Here is a 23,062-nt window from a genome sequence, read left to right as displayed (position 1 = left end):
GACAGGAAAGTCAATTGTCAGATGAGTGAAAACATGAATATAGGTGCTCTGTATGTAAAGTGTATACTGACGCCAGAAAGTTCCCATATATAGTCGAACCTTGATTTATGACTCGAGGAAATAAAAATCCAAATTAGGATGCGCTAGCGGTTGAAACAAGTTATTCAGGACTATTTATTCTGCTGTTACTACAAATCATTCTGATTTAGTACGTCTTTTTCATGCAACTAATTTTTCTGTTATGCAGAAAACAAAATTAAAACATTATTTATATATTACTATTCTAAAAGCCCTACCGGTAGAACGCGATTTGAAATAAGATCGCGATAAAATTGAATTCATGTTAAGTGCAATGAATGATATCACCAGCCAATCACGTAACTATCAGGAACCTTCAAACTCAGTGAGATTCTCAGATTTTAGGGGTAAGTGTGATGAATTTCCACCCGCGAGATAATTTTGTAGTTTTTGCGTTTGGACACAACGCCGATATAGCTGAGATATTGGCCAGTTTGATGCAAATTAGACTGAATTTATTACTTACTATAGGGCGGACCGGTTAGTTTAAAAATTAGACTGGTTACTTGGCAATGGCTCAGTCTGCGAGATTCAACTTTACGCTACTTGTGGAACTGTTTTTTGTTTCAAATTATTTGATTTTCATTCATCCGTATGGCGAAATTCTTGGAACAAAGACAGCGACAGAAAGCTAGTACAGGGCTGTCGCTCAAGTTTTTCGGTAGGTTGCGCGCGAGAAATCCATAAACAAAACAGTCACAAAGGATTCAATCCGAATTTCACCACTCAATGGTGTAATTATATGGTGCCGGCTTATTTATCGATCACCATAATATTTTGTACCCCAATACGATGGATATAAATCGCCGATGATATGTCGCGCATTTCCTATATATGTGCCGATCATTTTCGAAATGCACACTATCTAGCTATCGCGTAATCAATGTAATGTGCATCGAAGATGAAACAAAATATTCTGTATTCAGCTACGAAACCTAGAGACGGCGATTTACGCGTAGGATGTTTGAGACTAGTACGTAAAGATCCACCAGGTTAGTAGTGACACCAGCCCCGTCGCAAGTTGCGCCTTTTCACGAAGAAAAGCATCTGTGTTACAGGGCAAAGCTGCGTGTATATTGGGCCTGGAGACCATCGCAGTGAACAATATAGATTATCAACCTACTCTTGTTTCGGGAATGAAAATGTGAGCATCTTTGACTTAGCGAAATGGGGTTTCTATTACACCGGATATAAAGACAGGACGAAGTGTTTCAGGTAAAACAAATGCAATAGATGATATGAGGCACAGTTTTCTCACATATAGGCTGTAAATCATATTGTAGGTAACAGGTCAGTGTTTTTTAACCTATTTCTGTTAACGAGGACCCCTAAATTACTTAAAAGCTACCTGACAGTTAAAAAAGTTCATCACCTTCGCTTGTAACCTGTGTTGAGCGCAAATAACGACATATCCTTTAAAGGACACTATAGTATTATAGTTTTAGTTTCAACATTGACCCTTCATTGACCCCGTAAGGCTGGTCTGCGTATACCCCCAAGGGGTTAATAAACCCCAGGTTAACAGCCCCCTGGCATAGGCCTATACAACGATATACACAAACATAATAGTCTGGCACTCAAATTATCTTCTTGGCGAAGTATAAATAACTTCATGCTGACTAGCACAGTATAAGTGGGCCTATTAAATCGTGTTTTCACCCTTACCAGCTGTGGAAGTGACGTGGAAAACTGGGAACGTGGTGTCTTCCCCCGTGACCCTAGATTCCACGAAAAGGACTGTCGACTGATTCGCGGTGAGGAGTCTCAGAACGTTACACCAGAACGGAATCATTTTCGAGAATTGCTCAGGAATTTCACCCGCGATGCCTCGAAAGTAGAGGCAAACGGAGTGGTAGGTTTCATTTAAGCGCTGAAATGAAGATATTTCATAATGTATTATTTTTAGAAGCAAAGCCATACACTGTCAGCTACAGGTAAGCATAATAGAGAGAGAATTTAAGATCTGGAACTGCGATCGGTAGTATAAAGTACCGTAAATCGGACATCCAGAGGTTTGCCTCATGCCACTTAGTATGAGGCCTATCGTCACGGACAGAATTGAAGCGAATATCTATAACATAATTACGATCGGTAATATAAAGCGCCGTAAATTGGAAATCCAGAGGTTTCGCTTATAACACTTTGTAGGCCTACTTGGATACATTGATAAGCATGGGATTCGTTCATTTGCTATTTACAGACAGAAGAGTAGGCCTACGCCTTTATAGTTAAATGTCTTGTACTCCCCACAACGCATATACACAGGGCCAAACACCGCATTACGACTAAAACGGAGCATAGAAATACTTCTTTGTCATGATCCGACGATTCGTGGTTCATAATTGTATTCAATCGGCCAATCATTCCGTATTTGACAATTCTGTTGTTTGCTAATAAAGGTGTGGCTAGGGTAGAACCGCTGGGATGCGCATTATCTATTATTAGCATTCCACTGAAAAGCAAAGGCAGGGGTTTGGAGTTAACTATTTGGCATGATTTGACTGGTCGGACCCGCAAGCGATCAGGCGCCCGACCCAAATTAAGTTTAACACCCCTGAAGTAGAATTAAAGCTCATAGCGCTTTCTTATAATGGTACGAAGTACGTGTTGAATGTGGATGGGCGGATTTTCATATTTTATCATTTCAAAACATCAACTTCGACCTTGAGATGCTACACAAACAAATTGTTGAAATTTCGAATACCATTTTGGTGAGCATTATTTAGTTTGAAACACATTGCACTCTCGAGATACGGCGCATGAACATTGAGCTGCACAGTGACAAAATCGCACAGTGAGAGCGAACACATGGTGATAAACGTGTTACTAGTAGGCCCTGCAGTACGTGGAAATGCAATTATAAGAAATCGTTATTCCAAAATTACGCTTAGCTGGAATCGAAGTCACAGTGAGAAAAGACGACCGTAGACTTGGCAAAACAGACAGTATAGTTCTTGAGACCACACTATACCGTCTAGACAAGAACCTAATATGGTCCGCATCATCTAGTCTCAATAAAATGATCGGGAAAAGTTTAATGGTTGGAAAATTGTATTTGCGATCCTGGGAATCATTATAAGTATATTACCTTGAATTGAACAGAATGCAAATGTAATTCTCATATGATACGCATGCGTAGTTGCTCACCCCTGCGTAATATAAACCTGCTATATGACACAATTTGCCATACAATAATTTTACAGCAAGTACCACAAGACCGTCAAGTCATTCTAGTCAGACCACGTCAGCGATCAAAAAGACGTCATTGCCCGTGAGTATACCATTAGTAACGAGTATCATAGAATGTCAGTATTTATGTAATTTTTTGTTCGACAGAAATTGAAAATGGCCCAGGTTTTAGATCAAGCACATAGAGAAATGTTGCAAAAGAGCAACCTTCACATGGAATCAGACAGAAGGTTGGTAATGGTATGATTGTGTGGCACTGCAAGCCATAATCAATATCCGTCTACAAAGGTCTAAGTTGTCAATCATATATTTCATATCAAGTTACGCAAAGACATGAAATGTAGGTACCGAATAATCACTCACGAAATATGTTTCATCCAAACGTAATAAAATATTGTCGATTGCGATGCTGAGTCAAATAATAATTTACGCTCAATAACAATGCCAGAACGTTTAATGGTATCATTGCAACAATAAGGGAAAAATTAGTACCAGTTCACATTTGACCAACATTTACGCGCTGTCAGAGACCATCACCCCTAGTTACCGTTTTGTTGCCCCACTTAATCATAATAGGATTTTTCGGGTTGTAACAATCTTTTATAGTAATATGTATGCCTCGCATTTACGGGCAACAAAACTAGATCACTGATATATATGAGATTCAATGGCTATTTTATTGTTCATTTGTTTTAGAAAAACTTTTGTCAAGTGGCCGACGTATCCATCTCCATATTTACCTCGGACGTTAGCGCAGGACGGCTTCTTTTATCTCGGCAATCTCGACAGAGTTCAATGCTTCTCTTGTTCCGGGGTTTTGCGGAATTGGGCTCCTACTGACGACGTACGAGATCAACATCAAACTCACTTCCCCTGTTGCAGGTATACATCGTACACGACATCCTATGATATGATATAATCAACAACCAGTTTGCTATGCAACAGAATTCACCAGAACATCGAGGCAGGAAATATTGAAATGTCCGACGAGGAACGTAGGCTTGTAGATAGCGCGGACAACGAAAGACTTGCCGCATTACTGCCAAGTGGCGATGTCTCCGAGCCGCCTAATCCATGCCCAGAAGAACAGACATATCTGGAGGAAATGTTGCCTTGTTCCACTCCGATGAATCCACATATGACGTCACTTCACGCTCGAATGAATACATTCCGAGGCTGGCCCACAGGAAAAACGAAGGCAACGGTCGAGCAGTTGGCGAAAGCTGGGATGTTTTACCTAGGTGAGGGATAGAAGGGATGCTTGTTTCGTTGAGAAGTCAAGATTACATCTGAACCTGTTCTTCAATTTAGGAGAATCGGACATGACGAAATGCTTTTATTGTAACGGCGGTCTGCAAAATTGGGATTACGACGACGAGCCTTGGACTGAACATGCAAAATGGTTTCCAGGGTAAGATATCCTTCTTGCACAGGCCATCGGCTGACAACTCCTCAACATTGCGATAAATGTGCTTCACTATTATACCCGATATTAATTTGATTGAACTCCCAAAATACGGCATTGCACCATTCAGTTCTGGCCAGAGCAGACTTTGTATTTCCAAATCCATGTTACTCTTTCATAATTATTCATTCTTCCAATTACACCGACTTACAACCGGCTTGACCTAATTTGAAGATCTCCGCCTGATTCAGGTCGAATATGGATTTTTCTCAAATTGATATTACAAAACAAATTTAAATTTGCATGCGAACTTCGATTTGAATCTTAATTCCGGAACACGATTTTGATATAAAAATGTTATGTCTGCCGTCTGAAGGCTATCTATACTTTATGCGCCACTGGTATTGTAGCACTATGGCGATTTCAATGATTGAATGACGATTCTCTTATGTTTTAGATGTGAATTCGTTAACCAGAGAAAAGGTACAAGGTACGTGAAGCAGCTGGCTGATAGTCACCCAAACCTAAACAGACCCAAGATACGAAATGAAATCGCATTTAGAGATGTTCCCGATTTCGAAGATAGGTGAGATCTAAACAGTTATGGGATAACATAGTGGAGAAAAAAATTGTTTAAATTCTTACTCTTTTTCAGAAATCCTCGTTTATCGTCTGCATCGAGTCGCAATACAGGCGAAATCACTCGGCCTAAAAATACGGACGAAACCAACGCAGAACCGATGGCCACCGGAATAAATTTCCCTGGTCACCAAGGTAGTGTTTACAACCGCGTGATATTCACATACCTACATATGTCATACAGTATGCGACACCTACACTGTAACCGTGTAGTCTATAACAAGTTTTATGTTAAGATAATTGCGATATGATAGTATCTTACCATTCCATAAAATAACCGACTCAGCGATTAGCGAACAGGGTTCGGTTTTCGAATCAGATTCAAATAGCACTCACTGATCCAAATCAGTCAGACATTTCCAGCTTCTCGACTTTTTCCATCATAATCAAAGTTATTTCCCAATATCGATGTGCACCAATCGTAATAGGCGTAATATTATGCAAAGCAAAGCAACAACTCAAAATAACAGCTGAAATTGACGACCAATATGATCAATCTAATGGCCTGTTGTTATGGTCAATATTTTGATTCAAAGCAGATCAACTTAAAATATATTACATCGATTTATAATTTATATCATCCCTCCATGCATTTCGGTTTAAATAATATATTTTGTACATTTTACAGATACAAGTATTTTGAAAAGTTTCAGGGAGCTGCAAGAAACGCTGACCTGCAGAAAATGCCGCGACAAAAAATCAGACACGATGTTTCTGCCATGCGGTCACGTGGTTTGCTGCAGTGAATGCGCTGGAAACATTACAAAATGTCTCGCTTGCAAAACTACTGTCTGTGAATCAATGAAAATTTACCGCGCTTGAGAAGTTTTTGTGTTCGAATTCTGTATTTGCTACTTAGCATATTTATTCCTGCTTTTCTCTTTCAATCATGGGCTGAACTATTTCTTTTCCACAAAACTGAATTGATTTAGACCAATCCTGATGAAACTGTGTTTGATATCTTTGACTCTGGTTCTATGCATTTCTATTTTGTATTACGCAATTGCTTGCCTTGTGACCTTTCAAATTTTATGCATATTCCATCGTCTTGACGGCCCTATCGCCCTATACATGGCAAGCCTCGCGATCAATTTCAAAACTCACTGCCACATACCGTATAGTCGAGATTGCGTTTTATAGCATTTTATATTGCTTCTTTTCACAGTTGCGTTCGCCAAAGTACGCCTTTACCTTTCGGTATCAAGTGCAATACCCCATATCTGTCAATCTGTATATATTTAGATTATCCTATGACTTGAGGTCCTGTGAAATTCCATGCAGTATAATATTGTGATTTTTATTGACATTATAGTTTCCGATTCTCGGTACAGGACTTGCGTCTCAACTGTTTTCATGTTATAGCCTATAATCGTATGTTCTTCACTCTAGGGATGGTACGGACGGTCGCCTTCACTTCACTCCGAACGCTTAAAACACTTTTCATATATAGATTACCTTTTTCATAAGTGTAGCACATGCCAGTTCGATTACGTTTAATATAAAATTGAATTCAACGTAAATGTTTTAGAATCTAGAACAGTTCAGTTTATAATATTATCTCTGTTGTTTTCCCTTGCGATCATTTGTTAATACATGTCTTAATATCCTGATCCGAATACAAATGCGGTATATAACTCATTTACGCGCGATAACACGAATGTGGGTGAATGAAACAGTCACCAATCAGGAGCCCTCGTTTCATAGGTCATGTCGTCGCTGTACGGACGAATTCTTAACTGTTGAAGTGTAAGTATGGAATCGATGTTTTATGGATCTCTATCTCTCGTCCAAACAGGCAGCACCAGCAGACACTAGTCCATAAGACGGCGACAGAATATATATATATATATGTATTTTATATTTTGTTTAATCGTACAATAAATATGAACGAAAATCAGAAAACAACACAACGAGTAGCATATATCATAATATATGGAAGTCGTTAACGATGATTCACACGGAGAATATTACCAGAAAACACTATGACAGGCTGTGTAGCAGTAAAGACAGATCAACAAGTAAAAATGCAGTGTAAATCGCAGGAAAGGGGATATTTATTTTCTTTGCTATCACGTAGTCTCACATACGCCATGGTCTATGATTCGCTTAAATCTCCATTGCATGGATAGGTACATTGGTTTTTACGAATTTCTTTACAGCAGATTTCGTGTCATCGAGTATTTTGTTTGCAATATAGAATGACATGTGTTGGCAGATTTTTATGATTGTGATCATTTCATTTTGTGCTAATCTGTTATAAATATCATGGTTAGTACAATTTTTAGAAAAAGACGTTACACGCGAAACAACGACAAATTCACGCTAATGTAACACCAATAAGTTGTGCGAACAACTCCAAAGACAGTCAAATTTAGACTTATTACTGAGGGTTGATTTAGGCCTCTTCTCGTCGGATATCCCTTCGGACGGTGGTTTACAAAACGCAAAAACATATCTTCTGCAATAGACAGAGCGGGGCTCCGGACGGATCAACATAGAAATGCGGAGTGTCCACTACCAATACTTCGCGATACATTGTTGACAAGCGTGTTTTCGGTATCCTCGAGGTGTTAGTTAAAACATTGTGGGGAGTCCGGATTACCCTACAGCTACAAATAAGCTACGTTTTGCTATCGCATGCTTCTCGGAATGGAAGTTTGTCTTCTTGTTCTCTTTCTGTCAGATTCAGAATCTGGTGAGGCATCAGATCTCCTGCGGCGCCTGTTTGGTAAAAGGACATTGGTTACTTAATTGCGTTCATGACTGTATGTAATTCTCGCCAACGTTAATTTCGTCAAACATAAAAATTATACTTGGTGTAAGAAACCACCCATTAACCTGGTAATTTTTGTGAATATGTGCGCTATAACGAAACTACATGATTGTGTGTTATATGCCGAATGCATAAAGTGAGCAATGGTATAACGAACTTCAAACTACACATTGGCGGTTTGATTATACTTTCAATTTCATATGCTGTTCTGGATTGGAGACTCTGCTGTCTGTACACTACAGTAAAAAACCATGTTGTATTCCATCAGCACTCGACTGTGAAAACAGCCGCAATCATACATGACCAAATGAGCATTGATAATTTGAATTTTATCTTTCAAGATTAAAGGCCTTAACGCACTCACCGCAGGTTGATTTCGACGCCACAATACATCGCATAGGCGCCCCCATTATCCAAATCCGTCAACTCTGAAAAGCGATATTGAATATACGTAAATTAAATAATGATTGGGGATAACACAGGAGCTGGTTTGCATTCAAGCAATTCAGAACGAAATTTATCAAATTTGACAATTGTTCTCGACAACCGCCTATAATATAATATACTATCCTGTTGCTGCTGCCAATACGAGAATTGTAAAACAAATTACACATCATTACCCAGTCGACTGCTTGACATGTGATACTTGTGTACTGGGCGTGAAACGATTCGAGCAAGCAGTTTATCACTTCTCGAAGACAGCTTCCAATGAATTCAGCAAATCCCAGTACATTACGAAAAATGATGAGGAACACAAAAAAAAATCGCCACGAAACTGAAGCCAGTACCAAATCAATATCAAACATGCTACATAGCTACATACAACAACTTGATTAAATAGGAACAAAATAATTGGAATTGAAAATTTGTTAGCGGTTGACGGAAGGAACATTTCGTGATGAAACAGTTCAATTTTGATCACCTCTGTTTTCATTGAATATAGTGTATATTCAATTTATTATTAATAATAGTAATAACGTCCAGTATAGCCCATACACTCTTATTGTACGAATTGACCCAGTAATTTTTGACTAGACACACACTTTGTTACGTTACGACTTTACGATATCTGGTCACGACTCTGAGCAGTATACTCGTTATCGGTCAATCAATGTAACATACCGTCATCTCCAGTTATGACAATATCCTCGGTGACATCAACACGGTCATTGAATGCTTCAATGGAACTTCTCTGAAAAGGGATATTCATAAAGACGAATGCTAACTCGGTATGGGTAGCATGTTCATAAATACATTTGTCCTCCCGATTCCGTACTGAGAATAAATCGATCTTCGTAAAGCTTCGAGTTCTTCTCTGGAAATCCGCAGGTGGTCCATGTTCCCACTTTCGTCGCTGTTTGCAAACACACAGCCATCAACGTGCCAGTCTTTGGACGTCGGGTTTTCAACATGTGCGATGTTCTCGATTGTACGACCGCAGCTGAACATTAATGCAATACGGCAATTCAAATTTATGGAGAAAAGTATCCAAACAACGGCTATGGCTTAGATGCCAGTGATATTATCAATAGGAAACATAAAAAGACATGTGTCGAAAGGCGCGGTCCGCATATCATATCGTGGTCTGGTCATCCCGAGCGCAAAAGAGTAGCCCTACATCTAGGGCTGCATTTAGTACAAAAATCAATTTAAAACAAACATATTTAAAACAAGGCCCTTGTTAAAAACATGTTTTTTTAAGCCATTACGTCACGAATATTCAATTGTGACGTCATAGTGAATTGACATTGACACTTGAAAATATAGAGCAGTGGTTCTTAACCTTGCCTCCAGCGCCCCCCAGGGGGCGCTGGCGACTTTGAAAGGGGGCGGAAACGCTCGGGGGGCGATATGGGGGGCGCTGGGCTCAGGGGGGCGGTATGGGGGGCGCTGGAGAAAAATGGCTTCGCAGTAGATGATGTGGTGGTAGGACATATCCTTAATGAGTATTCAGAGAAAATTAACACCGAAAACTTCGTTATATATAGCCTACAAAAGACATAAAGGTTTAATTGTCCATGGGCGCCTAAATGACTGGCACCGAATATTCCTGTGTTGGCAATCTGAACCCCAGAAGACGAATTCCATCCGGCAGGGAAAAATTATATGCCAGTGAAGAAATACCAATTTGAAATCGTGTTCGTCTTTTAGTTTAGTACGATTGGTCGACAGGGATATCTAAAACTAGATATTCTTGTTGGGCGATATCCCTGTTGGGCGATTCTATATTTTTTGATATAGCAGACAGGAGGTCACGAAATAACATCATGCAACGAAGTCATACCAACGGGTTCGCCCGCCCGAATATGTTTAATTATTAGTTACGGGCCCTACAGTTTCCAAGACACCTCACATTGTTTGCTCCACGTTTTGATGAGTCTGCGCACACTCAATAAACTCACTGCGCAGACCCATAGACAACAGTGCGTAACGACTAAAAAGGGTCAAAACTTCGGATTAGTTGTGCGCAACGTAGATTTTCTGTGCACAGATACCATGTCAGCACTGCGCACGTGAGCAGCTTAGACGGAACATTGCACCTCACTCAGCTCTACCGGTAAATCTGGTAACGTGAGCAGAGAGGACAAGAAATTAATAGCAATATATATGCAATTCCCGATCTTACTAACCGATTTTATCATGAATTATCGAAAGTTTTCGCACTTCGCACTGGCTCGCTAAACAGTACAGCGTATTTCGTGGCAAAACGAACAACGTGATGGGCGCGGTCGGTTTATCACCCTATGGGAGTCCAAGACCCAAGTTTTTTCGGGGGGCCTGAGGAATTGCCGTTTCGTTCCTGCCAACGGGTATACGCCCGAAGATGTATAATTATTATTGAGGGGCCCTACCTTTTCAATCACACATCACTCAGCTCTACCGGTAAATTTGTTTACGTGAGCAGAGAGAGGATAAAATTTGATATCAATATTCATGCAATTCCCGATCATATTTACCAATTCAATCAATAATTATTGAAATTTTTCGCGCTTCGCGCGTCTAGGCGGGAATACCTGGCTCAGTAAATGGACACCCAATGTAGATGACTAGTATCAGCAAATAGTGGATAGCCGAAAAGTGGTCTGGGGGCGAAGCCCCCGGAAGTTTGGTTTATCACCCGATGTGGGGGGCTAAGACCAACGTTTTGGGGGGGCTGACGAAGTGCTGTTACGGCCCTGGTAACGAATTAATTGTACCTACGGGCACGCACGAATATGTTTAATTATTAATTACGTGCCCTCCATCTTCCCATACAACAGCTCAATCAGCGCTACTGGTAAAAATCTGATTACGTGGGCTGAGAGGATGAAAAGTTTATAGCGACTTATATATGTAATTACCACCTATTCATTCATGCATTATAGAAAATTTTGTTACCTAGGGCGACCATGCCACACAAACTTTGCTGACCATCGAAATCACGCTACGGGGTTCTTGGGGGCGAAGCCCTCGGAAGTTTGGTTTATCACGCTATGGGTGCGCAAGGCAATCATTTTTAGGGGGGATGACGAAGTGCTGTTACGGCCCTCCCTCTTACTCATTGCCTTTATTACATTCCTCACAATATGCGGTTGGGGGGCGCTGGAGCACGATGATTTTTGAAAGGGGGCGCTGGAGGAAAAAAGGTTAAGAACCACTGATATAGAGAATATCTACGTACCATAGCTGTTGAACCGACTATTTTCAGGGTTCCAACCATACCATATCGTGTACGTCGGCTGTACACGGTGGTAATTGTCCGTAGGCTCATACATGTTTTTTGGAAAGTATTTACACAAATATGGCATGATTTTACAACTTGAAAAAAAACATTTTTTAAGGGCCTCTGTTTAAAGGACTGCTTAAAACATGTTTTAAACGAAGTGTTTTAAACAACCACTTGTTTTTAATGCAAACCTACCTATACATCTACAGCGCCGAGTTATCAATATGGTCTAGCCTAGCGTCATTGGTGGAACGTAAAATTTCAATAACTTCCCACCTCGGCCTGCCACAATTATGACTTGGTCGTTTTTAAATACGCGAGGATCGGGATGACGGCCACACCGGAAATTCCCGGAGTTCTAACTCGACGTTCGGGGCTCTTCGTTTTAGCTGAGGAAATATTTACACCACTATTCGCTCCGCTTTCCCGGATTACAAAAAAAGATCTTAAGTATAGCGGGCCGTCAAGGCAGGAAAATTGCACTTTTTGGTGTGTAAAATAGGCTGACGCAATGGGTGACAGGGGAGTACTGACCTGAAGCACTTTATCCAGCACTCTGTTCCAAAATAATGGAATCCGTTTGCCGCCCATTCGCATATCGCCCATTCATATATTCTTACGGGCATGAACGTAAACGATGCAATACGATGATTCGTTACTTCGGGATATGGGCAAAGCACGTAAACGTCAGTGTTAGCGGCTGAAACGCACGGATTTGTGATTGTCTCGGCGACTGAGCCCAACGTTCACAACTGACCCACCTTCAGGTAATTGAGGGATGATAACGGAAGGAGTTGACGTTGGCCCAGACGACATCCTCAAACCGCTGGCTTGTTGTCAAGATATTCAGTGTTGCAGAAATTTCGTTGATCTTCGACGATGTATGTCAGTTATTTAATCGGTAATCGGTGCTTAGGAAAATGCTTCTAGAATAAAAATAAAGAATGTGTGGTGTTTCGAAACGTAGCCTATAGTCACGATTGGTGTAATATTCATATATTACAACTTTGACAATTCAGAGGTTCGCTTTCACAAACGAACCATATTCAGTTCCACTCGGTATATTGACGATATGCGTCAATCTAAACAATCAAACACGTATATACCGCTTTATGGGGTTTCAAGTATTTTATTCGTCCATGTATCATGGGAAAACAACCATGAAATAAAGAATAAATACATTCGCGACTTTGTTCACCTCGAATATAAATGAATATAAACGGATCGATACCAACCATTTACGGTGGCGGGAACACTAGGGCTATAGCTTTATAATTGAACTCTCGAATCGAGACAACAACTTCGCATAAGCGTTTCACCTGCAACGATGGTGGATGTTCAATTGGTCATCAATCAATGACTTTGTTCAACAATGAACTTGATATAATTAATCACGGTAGCGCAGGTCATGATCATTTCCGGGCTAACAATGGTGATACGACTCTTCCGTTTGTCACATTTGAATAAAATATTCATTTTATTCCCGAAGCTTTTCGGCTGACCCTCGTCAGGGGAATTTCGTCAGCAACAATGCGAGAATTCGAATAACTATGTTCAGCAACAATATATATATCGCTAATTATGACATCAATTTAATCAATTTAATTAATTATTATTATTAATTTAAATTAATAATTTAATCAATTTAATCGGCACCTTGGTTCACCGGGCGTTGATGATTTGTTCCGAAGTCAAATTGAATAATGAACTTGACTACATCCGTAAAATTTTCATCGACAACGGATACCCAGAGTATGTTATTAAGAGTATGTTATTAAGAGTATGTTATTAAGCGGACAATAAGTAAAAAGTTAAGTCATTGGAATGATACCAAACCAGAAGAAACCCCCGAAGTAATTTCTCGTGAAAATAGGGATGTGTACATTCATCTTCCTTGGATTGGCCCGGTTTCTTATCGATTTGAGAAACAAATAACTTCAGCAGTCTACCGCTGTTATCCAGCGGTGAAAACCAATGTTGTTTTTACCACGATACCAATGTTTCCTGCAACCCGAAAGGACGTTCTCCCGGCTATAAAACAAAGCAACGTAATTTATGAATTCAAGTGCCACTGTGATTGTCGGTACGTCGGGAGAACTTCCAAACGGTTGCAGGACCGTATCAAAGAACACATTCCACCGTCTGTCAAATCTTATATCTCAAATTCGCAGCTTAACAATCCGCTTGTTCTTGAACATAACAAGGCCATGGTTCAAAAATCTTCTATAGGCAAACATTTACTAGAAAATCATACGTGTGCTGCTAACTATCACGAGGACATGTTCTCTATATTGGCTAAGGGTCGCAATTTATTTCATTTGTCTGTTCTTGAGTCCACCATCATCACTATGAGCAAACCTAGTCTATGCCAACAGAAAGAATTTGTGTATCATTTGAAAATCGCACATTAACTTGTTTTGCTTCGCTATCTCCATGCCAACGCTGCAGTTCTCTCTTTTTCCCAACTTTGCATATTTTCTGTGTGACGTCATAATTAGCGATATATATATTGTTGCTGAACATAGTTATTCGAATTCTCGCATTGTTGCTGACGATATTCCCCTGACGAGGGTCAGCCGAAAAGCTTCAACTTTCCCAACTTTGTATATTTTCTGTGTGACGTCATAATTAGCGATATATATATTGTTGCTGAACATAGTTATTCGAATTCTCGCATTGTTGCTGACGATATTCCCCTGACGAGGGTCAGCCGAAAAGCTTCGGGAATAAAATGAATATTTTATTCAAATGTGTCATGAAGTTCTGTACTCCTAAGCGTCTCTTCCGTTTGTATTGTAAAGGCTAGCGATGACTGCGGAGTACGGCCAAGAAAATTTCGTTGATCGACAATTGCAAGAAAAATAATGTATGAGCAGGAAGATATAACTTTAAAAACATAATAGGGGAAGAGTTTGCATTTAGTAATGATGGAGGTAAAGGCATTGTCAACCTATCTGCCAAGATTTGCTCAATATTTACAAAGCGAGTAACTAGAAACGTCATTACGATGCCGAACACCAAAACATTGCCACGAGTTACCCAAAGAAGACAGATTACACAGCTCAGTGCCATGTAACCTGGGGATCTCCCCGGTGTACGATAAGGTAAAATCTTGAATAGACAGGAAGCAGCAGCCGCGCAGTCTCGCACACGCAAACCAACAAGATCGCTTTCTTATCTCTTGCCTACCAAACAACCAAAGTGTCCACTGCAAATATAGGATAGTGATGTACGTAAAGGTGCGACAACTGTTGCGAATTCGCATGGTCTTCCTTTAAATGCTCACCAGCACTTGAAAAACTGCTCCGCACTGCTTTGACGTCACATCAGCCTGATTTCAAACACCTTGCAGCCCAGGTATCACTGCACAATAGGGCTGTTCAAACATGACTTTCTTGCCGGATTCCAGTCATTCACTGATTAAATTATCAGGTTACCCTAAAAAAACGCTGCACACCAAATTTGGTTCAATTCTAGCAAGTATAAGACTCCGCAGATCCAATTAATTTTAGCAAAAAATCAAATTTTTCTGTCAACCCAATGAAATTGTTGAGCTGTCTTCAAAGACGATGCAAAATAAATTCGACTTGTTATTTGAGTTTTTCGTTGATAATCCTCGGATTATCCTTGATTGGTGATTGGTTATTTTTGAACAGGCCTGCTGCATAACATTAAACTTCGTCCTATAGTCTACATTTCATTGTGACAAAATAAATTGGTATTTTTGAATTTTTGTGTGGTAGCTTTTTTAAAACTCAAGATGTTCATATGCGGCTCGCGCATAAAGTAGGTCCGCCCAACTCTGGTATATAATGATGATACTACCCGTATGCTAAGGGGTATGGGGGTCGATATACTATGTTTCATCCATCATGCATAGTTGAGCTGTGGCATTAAAATGTGACAACAGTGTGCAAATTCACGAACCAGGGAAATACCATACGAATTCGCTATAGTTGTCGCACCTTTACGCGCACCGCTACGGCATATTCGCAGTGGACACTTTGGTAAGCAAGAGACCAGTAAATGCCATTGTTGGTTTTGCGCGCGTGCTTGTGCGAGACTGCGCGCATGCTGCTTTCTGTCTATTCGACGTTTTACCTTAATTAAATAGTATATTCATATTGAAATGAACCCGAATATTTTCGGCTGACGAGTGTCAGCCGAAAATATTCGGGTTCATTTCAATATGAATATACTATTTAATTGTATATTGAAGTTCTGTACCTCCACGAAGCTCTTCAAGTTTTACCTTAACGTATACCGGGGAGTTCCCCCGGTTTCATGGCACTGAGCTGAGTTCGGGGAATACTTGCGTCACGCGAGAACATTGCTGACAAAAATAAATCCGGCTACATAAAAAGGTATATAAGGAGGTGTTTCTACGATATATAAGGTTTTAAGCGAAGAGTCTCAGTACTGCAGTACTTTGCTGGGCTGAACTCAACTGAAAAGTATTTTCTTCGACGTTCTCTAAAATTAGCGATTCCAAATCGCAAGAAGCATATAGGATGGTTAACGGAGACCGGCGAATGTCATGGTGCAACAAAACCGTGTAATCTCCAAACTACATTTTGTAATCGTAACGCAGGCGGTATATTGTCGAATAGGTATGGCGATTTCAGTGATGAAAATGATGCAAATGTATGGAAAACCAGTCCTCTGCTAGACATGATATAAGTAGAATGAAGTAAGTCATTCTTGGAGGTAGAGAACTTTAATATGCAATTGAATAGTATATTCATATTGAAATGAACCCGAATATTTGCGATCGATGATATTTCAAATATATATGATTCCGATTTCGAATCTGTTCAGTGTTCATGTCCTGTTCAAGCATAACCGCATACAGGGTGATCTAGCCAGAAAATCGAACAAGCAAGTAAAGCACAACGATAATACTTATTTGAATACCTAATAATAAAACTTGCAGTAGAATCTTTATGTAGCCTACTGTCTACGTATGAAAAGAGCTCTAACCTGGACTAGCGAATCAACAGCAGCTTAGTGACGATCTAACTCGACCTAACACGCTCCCCGCTCGCTATCCCCACGAACTGTAATCTCAACTATTGCTCATACAACGGATGCTCGATTTCTTCGTCATGATTTTATCTTGTAAATTTTTGTCAATTCTCGTTACCTAATCCTTCAACATGTCAGGATCAAGGTTTGCATTAGCTGTAGTATTTTTGGAATGGTAATCGCCATAGTGCGTTTATATATTGAGAGAAAATTATTTCGCACTAGCAATACAAAATCGTACGCTGTGGTATCCAATATTCCAGCATTGTTGGTCTATGTAGCATGGCGAATATGGGTCAATGTTAAACAGATGTGTCTACGGATAAAGCTAAATGTCCAAATAATACCAGAACAAATTAAGGAGTGCCATGAAACATGGTCAATAAGATCCACAGATTCCACACGTAGGCTATGTAATATATTAGTGATGGTCTAGCGAAATTGGTCGTTGAAACAAACGATTGTATTCAATAGACTGCAATCAACTCCGACTCAAGTGACTGACGCCGAAAGCGTTGCAGGTCCTACACATGACCCTTATAAAGTAACCTACATAAGATATTGCCGCGAAAAAGTGAATTAATGGCTCTATCCAAAATATCCTTGTGCCAGAGCTAACTGTTGCGACGACTACAGTTACTGAGGAGGCCACATATTTACAAATAACAGTCACAGCGGGACAAGCATAATCATTCTGAACATTGAAAAGTAATCGGAATAATAAAGAACGCTTTCTTACACGCGCCGGGGTTTTCATTACCATAACATCATCCTACAGATGACATACATTTTGGATTATCATTTATCACCGTATCCGCAAAGGGTCACATTCCAGGACTTGGAAATGATCCAATTCGATGGCTGCAGGATCATCAGTTGACTTGGAATAGCTTTATGAACACCCCAAATTCGCCAAAATCCTGGGTTGAGTATTCTTTCTCGATTCGGCGAATTCCGCAATCTTGTGGACTTTCGAAATCAGCAAATTTATACAAATACACGAATAACTGGAATATTAACAAGGTCAAGCATATCAAGGTGATCAAAAGCCGAATATTACTATATCCGCATAATACACCCAATTTCATTAGTTTCCCTCCTATCTTGCAACCATGGTTATGGGTTATATATATGATAATAATAATAATAATAATATTGATCATCACCGATCACGGTCTTCAATAAATACCGCTGCACATCTTCAGACGCTGCTTTGTTCCGAGCTCCTCGGTCTCTTCCGGCTCCATTGTGAATGTCCAATTACTAGTTAAATTCGCGTCGAAGAAAAGATGTTTAGAACTTGTTAGTTTACCTTATACTATCCCTGGGATATCCCCAGGTGGGATAATACATTATATGTATAGAGGCTGGGTCTGCGCGACATACTACGTGAATCTGAACTAAATCAATGGTATTTGTTTCTTGATGATATATTTCATCAGTGCAACGTGCGCTACTTGTTCAAGTCGGGCACTCAATTATCGCGCTTTCGAATATCCATCCCCTGGCTATCTGTTCCAGGGTATGGACATTTCAGCATCTCCAATTATTGCCAACTTGGTGTCGACGCATGCGGGACACATGTTCGCCTTATATTTTCTACTTTTCGTACACAGAGTCTTCGTGAGGGAAATTATAGCAGCAACCGGGCGAAATAGCATCGCGAAGATGCATCTTTAAATTTCAAAAGTATGCCGTCACGCCGCGTCACTGTAGAACGTACGTAGGTTTGCATTGAAAGCAAAAAACAATTTAAAACAAGCATGTTTAAAGCCTGATTTTAATTTTTACTGTTTGTTCTCAAGTCATGACGGCAGGAATATTCAATTGTGACGTCATAGTGGATTGCCATTGACAATTGAAAATATAGGGTAATTATAGCTCCTTTGATGAAATATCCCCGTACTATAGCTGTTGAACCGACTACGTTAAGGTTTTCAATAGGAATGGTGTGAACGCGAGGTTCACGTTCGCGTTCTGTGTGTGAACCTCCGAAACTTACAGGTTCACATTCACAAACGAACCTTGGTAGGTTCTGCACTGAGAATTATTTTCATATATTACAATTTCTCACGTCATTATAACAGCTTGGCTCTTTGCATTTCAACTTCGGACCACTGTCTGCATGACGCTGGCAGCCTAAAAAAAATCAACACTAAACGAGCATGCACTTTGTCAATTTCGAAAATTTGAACTGCTTTGTTAGAAAGGTTTATTCGAAATATTCAGCTTTCCGTTTGTGAATATTTAGTGACTCTCTGCTGTGAGCTTGACCCGCAATCACGCAGCATCAAAAACGAAATACACTACATGTGTGAAGTCCGCAAATGATGCTTATTCAAACAATCAGTGAAATTGAGATAAAGAATACATCGTTGTCTAATGTAAAAAATCTAGCAGGCGTACGGGGTCCATCTTGATTTGTTATGTCTATAGTATCATAAAAAACAAATCCGCGCGATTGGGGGTTTGGCTACTGTATAACTTGTTCAGTTCATAGAGTAATATCGGTAGAAAGTATAGAGACCCGTTTTGCACTCTGCTCAATATCAATGTGGCAATATGTCAGACGCCGAATACATTGTCCGATCTGGCCTATGCCGTTAAGGCGTAAACTAATATTCCCTTGCAAGTCCTCGTCGAAATTGTTGGCAAAACGACAGAAGATATTGATTTTATTGTAGCATTTGATTGCTCCAGTAACCAGTTGATACATTGGTGACATCAGCATGAACTTCAATATTGTGACATGATTTGGCCTGAGTCCTCGCTAGGTATCGCGGACATTAATTATATCACTCCACTGAAATGTAGGGTTGGAATTTGCAATATGACGTCACGTGACGTCATAGGTTCACGTTCGCGTTCACACAGAACCTTTCAAAATGGTTCGCGTTCACACGAACCTGAACTTTTTCGGGGTTCACACCATCCCTAGTGCTTATCTCGCACCTCACTCTGTTTAAGACATACTCTTCATAGTATAACCAACGCCAAGCTCAAGGTCTGTGCATTATTCCTTCATTCATAAATTTTCGGTGAATATAAACCCTATTTACACCAAATCTTAATCATCGAAGAAGTCAGTCACATCTTACGCATTTCGCATCCCCTTGCGCAGAATTTCCGAGTGATTATGAAATAATATATCGAAATAATTATTGCAACTCGTCTCTGCTATCCACGCTGATTTGCCCTGTAAAGCTGTCCACATGTCACCGATGCTCACTAAGAATACGCATTCCATCGAGATATTTCAGACCCTACATCTCGCGAGCACGCTCAAACCGCAACTGATGCCACGGCAGACGCCTCAAGTTCGGTCGGCGATATGTCTACATTCCTCGTTACGACAATGTTATTGTCGAACGTATATGGCTCTTTTGGGGGCGTGTAACCTAACAGTATCATCCATTGGGCCATATCGCCGATGTGCATACGAGTTATCAAAAATGCCTTGTCACCGTTCGGCAATACTAACCTTTCGTGTATTTATGTTTTTAGCATTCCATTCCGATTTAATCATATCGACCTCAGTCGCTCTCGTATAGTCTGTCTGTGGTTCTGGTTATTGATTACCGCGTCACCTACAGCGACCTCGTAACTTTAAAGGGAACACTGGTTGATTTCATGACGATTATTGGATGACTACGAGTCTACGATTAATCGATTATAATTTCATTCGGAGTGTACCGGACTTGCATGCGGATTTGATAAAAATACGTTTTCAGAAACCTATTCTGTATCTGGATAGGATTTGGATTATGTTTTTGCAAAGATGAATTTCGAATGTGTATTTTGTATTTGAGGTGGAATTTCTAACACTTTTCGAACGGTCACGCGACCGTCAAAGAATTTGTGGTGTATTGATTTGATAAAAAATTTAATAAAATGATGACGACATCATGCTTGATTTGGGATTGAGTCAACGAATGACGATGGCTGGATACGGGATGCGGATTTGGACACATATTTCAAGCTCAAACCAGCATCAGGAGTTATATTCGAAAATGCAGAGCAAATAGAACTCTGATGCAAGCTACAGGGCTGACCTGAAGTAGCAAGGTCACTCAACAGAGGTCTATGAATTGCTCTCTCATCTGTAACACAAGTACTTCTGCAGTTTGTATTTGTCAATGCAACGTATTATCTGTTAGTATGGCGGAGATATGTGAGTGAATCACATTCGAGCGAGCTGTGACGCAAGAAAGTTTAAGAAATCATGTTTGGATTGTATGTAGGGCTGTATTCACATCAAAATGGATGATCAGTCGCAAGACGTCTACACGGTTGTGTTTTGCCTGCAATGATATTTGTTTCCAATAATGTTTTTAAGGGTGGGTTTACCAAGTCATTGACAGGAATCTGAGCAGTCAACACAATGACTTGGACTCGACTCGAGTCATAATACTGTGACTCGGACTCGAGCCATGTTTCGCTGACTTGGACTCGGACTTGACTCGGTGGTGAATTGAAAATGACTCGACTTGACTCGAGTCAAAACTATAAAACTGAGATTGACTTGTGACTCGGTGCCTTGTGACTTGGTTACAACCCTGGGTAGTATCTTACCATTCCATAAAATAACCGACTCAGCGACTAGCTAGCGGGGTTCGGTTTTCGAATCAGATTCCAATAGCACTCGCTGACCCAAATCAAATCAGACATTTCCAGCTTCTCGACTTTTTCCATCATAATCAAAGTTATGTCCCAATATCGATGTGCACCAATCGTAATAGGCGTAATATTATGCAAAGCAAAGCAACAACAACTCAAATAACAGCCGAAATTGACGACCAATATTATCAATCTAATGGCCTGTTGTTATGGTCAATATTTTGATTCAAACTTGAAATATATTACATCGATTTATAATTTATATCATCCCTCCATGCATTTCGGATTAAATACAATATTTGTACATTTTACAGATTCAAGTATTCTGAAAAGTTTCAGGGAGCTGCAAGAAACGCTGACCTGCAGAAAATGCCGCGACAAAAAATCAGACACGATGTTTCTGCCATGCGGTCACGTGGTTTGCTGCAGTGAATGCGCCGGAAACATTACAAAATGTCTCGCTTGTAAAACTACAGTCTGTGAATCAATGAAAATTTACCGCGCTTGAGAAGTTTTTGTGTTCGAATTCTGTATTTGCTACTTACTATATTTATTCCTGCTTTTCTCTTTCAATCATGGGCTGAACATTTTCTTTTCCACAAAACTGAATTGATTTAGACCAATCCTGATGAAACTGTGTTTGATATCTTTGACGCTGGTCTATGCATTTTTACTTTGTATTACACAATTGCTTGCCCCGTAACTTTTCAAATTCTATGCATATATTCCAACGTCTTGACGGCCCTAACGCCCTATATACATGTCAAGCCTTGCCATCAATCACAAAACTCACTGTCACATACATGTTGCGTTTCATTGCATTTCATATTGCTTCTTTTCACAGTTGCGTTTGCCAAAGTACGCCAATCAATTCCGGTATTAAGTAGCCTACAATACCATATCTCTGCCAATCTGTACATCGTTAGATTGTCCTACGACTAAAGGTCCTGCGTAATTCCATGCAGTATAATATTTTGATTTTTATTGACATTATAGTTTCCTATTCTCGGTGCAGGACTTGCGTCTCAACTGTTTTCATGTTATAGCCTGTAATCGTATGTTCTTCACTCTAGGGATGGTACGGACAGTCACCTTCACTTCACTCCGAACGCTTACGACACTTTTCATATACAGATTACCTTTTACAAAAGTGTAGCACTTGCCAGTTGGATTACGTTTAATATAAAATTGAATTTTCTTGTTGAAAAATACTGAAATAGGTATAATTTGTAATGACTGTGATGTAATACTGTTTCACTTGCTACACCTTCCTCTGTTGTCGTTGTTGTTGTTGAAGAATACTGTCATGGTCCATGATTTGCATTGGCTGTGATGTAATACTGTTCCACTTGGTTCGTCTTCATTGTCCTTGCTTTGCTGCATATTTTTGCTGTGCACACTGTGTATTGTATAACAGTACTATGCTCGGATGCTTACTGCTGATTTGGTACAAGTGAAGTAAACGCCGTAGACTTACACGGCACCTAGGTGAAACATGAAAACATCGGCGTGTGCAGTGTTTTACCAGTAAATGAACAATGATGTACTTGAACATCGGAAATATGGGCATTAGATTCACTAGGTCTCATATGGAACAAGTGAATTAAACACCCTGACCTAGCTATAGCAC

General features: G+C 40.0%; 2 protein-coding genes across 4 annotated transcripts; one reads left to right on the top strand and one right to left on the bottom strand.

Annotated features, from left to right (window-relative positions):
* Positions 1 to 886: 886 nt before the first annotated feature.
* On the top strand, positions 887 to 22,449 carry LOC145451802 (baculoviral IAP repeat-containing protein 7-B-like). Of its 3 annotated transcripts, none has more exons than XM_080330043.1 (12): positions 887 to 1,070; positions 1,137 to 1,293; positions 1,747 to 1,930; positions 1,988 to 2,012; positions 3,282 to 3,349; positions 3,415 to 3,497; positions 3,964 to 4,149; positions 4,213 to 4,508; positions 4,579 to 4,678; positions 5,130 to 5,258; positions 5,328 to 5,446; positions 21,747 to 22,449. In XM_080330043.1, the coding sequence occupies exons 1-12, from the start codon at positions 980 to 982 to the stop codon at positions 21,938 to 21,940; spliced, it is 1,632 nt and encodes a 543-aa protein (XP_080186169.1). In that variant the 5' UTR covers positions 887 to 979; the 3' UTR covers positions 21,941 to 22,449. The 3 variants fall into 3 exon arrangements, with proteins under 3 accessions (XP_080186169.1, XP_080186167.1, XP_080186168.1); XM_080330041.1 differs by having other exon boundaries at positions 890 to 1,070; positions 1,985 to 2,012; XM_080330042.1 differs by lacking the exon at positions 21,747 to 22,449 and adding an exon at positions 5,940 to 6,850 and having other exon boundaries at positions 891 to 1,070; positions 1,985 to 2,012.
* LOC145451812 (uncharacterized) lies at positions 6,590 to 13,223 on the bottom strand. The gene is made up of 6 exons (XM_080330051.1): positions 12,552 to 13,223; positions 12,325 to 12,490; positions 9,339 to 9,525; positions 9,207 to 9,276; positions 8,449 to 8,512; positions 6,590 to 8,032 (listed from the first exon to the last, which is right to left on the bottom strand). The coding sequence occupies exons 1-6, from the start codon at positions 12,604 to 12,606 to the stop codon at positions 7,942 to 7,944; spliced, it is 633 nt and encodes a 210-aa protein (XP_080186177.1). The 5' UTR covers positions 12,607 to 13,223; the 3' UTR covers positions 6,590 to 7,941.
* Positions 22,450 to 23,062: the final 613 nt, after the last annotated feature.

This window comes from Botryllus schlosseri, chromosome 12 (genome assembly GCF_051294905.1).
Source record: "Botryllus schlosseri isolate E-star chromosome 12, Bs_hap1, whole genome shotgun sequence".
NCBI lineage: Eukaryota > Metazoa > Chordata > Ascidiacea > Stolidobranchia > Styelidae > Botryllus > Botryllus schlosseri.
Note: the sequence above shows the minus strand (reverse complement) of the source record. Positions and strands in the feature narration are given on the sequence as shown.

Bases quoted from the DNA above. Each gene is read 5' to 3' on its own strand.
- LOC145451812 (XM_080330051.1), bottom strand. From the start codon at position 12,606: ATGTCGTCTGGGCCAACGTCAACTCCTTCCGTTATCATCCCTCAATTA. The intron at 12,491-12,551 runs GTGGGTCAGTTG...CGTGCGTTTCAG, and splicing joins CATCCCTCAATTACCTGAAG to CCGCTAACACTGACGTTTAC. The intron at 9,526-12,324 runs GTCAGTACTCCC...ATTAATGTTCAG, and splicing joins TGCTGGATAAAGTGCTTCAG to CTGCGGTCGTACAATCGAGA.
- LOC145451802 (XM_080330041.1), top strand. From the start codon at position 980: ATGAAACAAAATATTCTGTATTCAGCTACGAAACCTAGAGACGGCGAT. The intron at 1,931-1,984 runs GTAGGTTTCATT...TATTATTTTTAG, and splicing joins AAGTAGAGGCAAACGGAGTG to AAGCAAAGCCATACACTGTC. The intron at 5,447-21,746 runs GTAGTGTTTACA...TACATTTTACAG, and splicing joins AAATTTCCCTGGTCACCAAG to ATTCAAGTATTCTGAAAAGT.